At 39.9% G+C, this 1420-nt stretch overlaps 1 protein-coding gene across 2 annotated transcripts in view; it reads right to left on the reverse strand.

The window, feature by feature from the left end:
- Positions 1-187: 187 nt before the first annotated feature.
- The window catches only part of DECR1 (2,4-dienoyl CoA reductase 1, mitochondrial), a 54386-nt gene continuing 53153 nt past the window's right edge, over positions 188-1420 (reverse strand). For both annotated transcript variants that reach the window (XM_012643628.1, XM_012643629.1), the window contains exon 6: positions 188-368. In XM_012643628.1, the coding sequence (XP_012499082.1) occupies positions 265-368 (104 nt within the window). In that variant the 3' untranslated portion in view covers positions 188-264. The remainder of the gene's footprint in view (positions 369-1420) is intronic.

The following is a 1420-nucleotide window of genomic DNA, read 5'->3' on the forward strand; positions in this document are numbered from 1 at the left end:
CCTCATTTCAAGGGTTCAATTGCTACATGTGACTGTTGGATGATGCAGATTTAGAGAACATTTCCATCACTGCAGAAGTTCTATAGGACAGTGCAGTTAGAGACAAAAAGGACCCACATGGGAGATGGAATGTCTGTCTCATTGTGAATCCAAATTAGTCTTTGTTTTGCTTTTTTCTGGATGGAGACCAGAAAGCAGGAATTTAGGTCCCTGAGCTACCGAAGTCATCATTTATCTTCAGCAACGAGATTATCATAGAAGGACTCACTTGCTCATGGCTTCCACGCCTGCTTTGGCAGAAGCACTTGGTACTACAAAGCCTGAGCCACTCTCAGCATAGATGGTTGTAATAGCGAGAAATGCTGCTCCTGCAATTTTAAAAGGATACAGTTGATTAACAATACTGCTATATCAATTCACGTCAGGAAAACATGATTTACAAGAATAGGATATGATTCAAGAGGGTATAACAAAAACTGAAGCATTTTTAAAACTTTACCAGCCCCAAATTAATGAGAGAGTAATCTCAGAAAATTGTTATTTCTTGCTATTAATCTTGCTGTCATTTAGGGTGGCCCAGTCTGCACTTACTTGGAATTCTATACCTAGAAAGTCAATACGAAAGCCCAAATCTCAGAGGTATGCCCTATAACGCCCTGCATAATCAGCTGGATAGGATTCCCATTAACTAAATACCATTTAAACAAGAATAAATGAGAATTAAAACTAAATTAGCAGTGTCTTCTGCCTCCAGCCATGATGGACTTACCCTTCCACTGCAAATATCAAGAAAAGTAAGATACATGATACAATCATTTACAAGTACTGTACAGCAGGCAGGGAAGGATAGTGATCCCTGAGAGAAGGAAAATGAATGAAATAAGCCCTAAGATCCCCCCACATTTTTGCTAAGGGTACTACATAGACTGTGGCATACGCAGAAAATGGCATTCACGCTGAGTTAAAGAGACAGAGATCAGAGTTGGGGAGCTGAGGAAACTAAAGTGAGTAGGAGTTCCTCTAAGGAAAGCATGCAGGGATAGAGCTCCATCAAGCTGCATAGAGTCTCAATGAGTCTTTAGTCAAATACCCAGCTGTACATGTGTAGGGTGTGATTCCATGAAGCCAGCCAAAAAACAACTCAAGGGAACAGTAAGCTGTACAATTCCCAGAATTCACATCTGGCTGGGAGGTATGTGAGTTCTAAGCAACTTCATTGAACATCCAGGGCTTTCAGTAGAAGGCTCAGAAAAACCATGCCTTAGTGGGAGCATTAAATTAGCCCAAAAGTAAAGGCTACTCTAGACTTGCCCAAATAAAGCTTTAAAATGAGACTTAAAATGACTGAGCTGGTCCACAAATAATTTAGCTTCTTGCCAAAACAAAAAACAGACCTCAAAAGAAAATTTAGAATACAATA

This window comes from Propithecus coquereli, unplaced genomic scaffold (genome assembly GCF_000956105.1).
Source record: "Propithecus coquereli isolate 6110/MARCELLA unplaced genomic scaffold, Pcoq_1.0 Scaffold2, whole genome shotgun sequence".
Classification (NCBI taxonomy): Eukaryota; Metazoa; Chordata; class Mammalia; order Primates; family Indriidae; genus Propithecus; species Propithecus coquereli.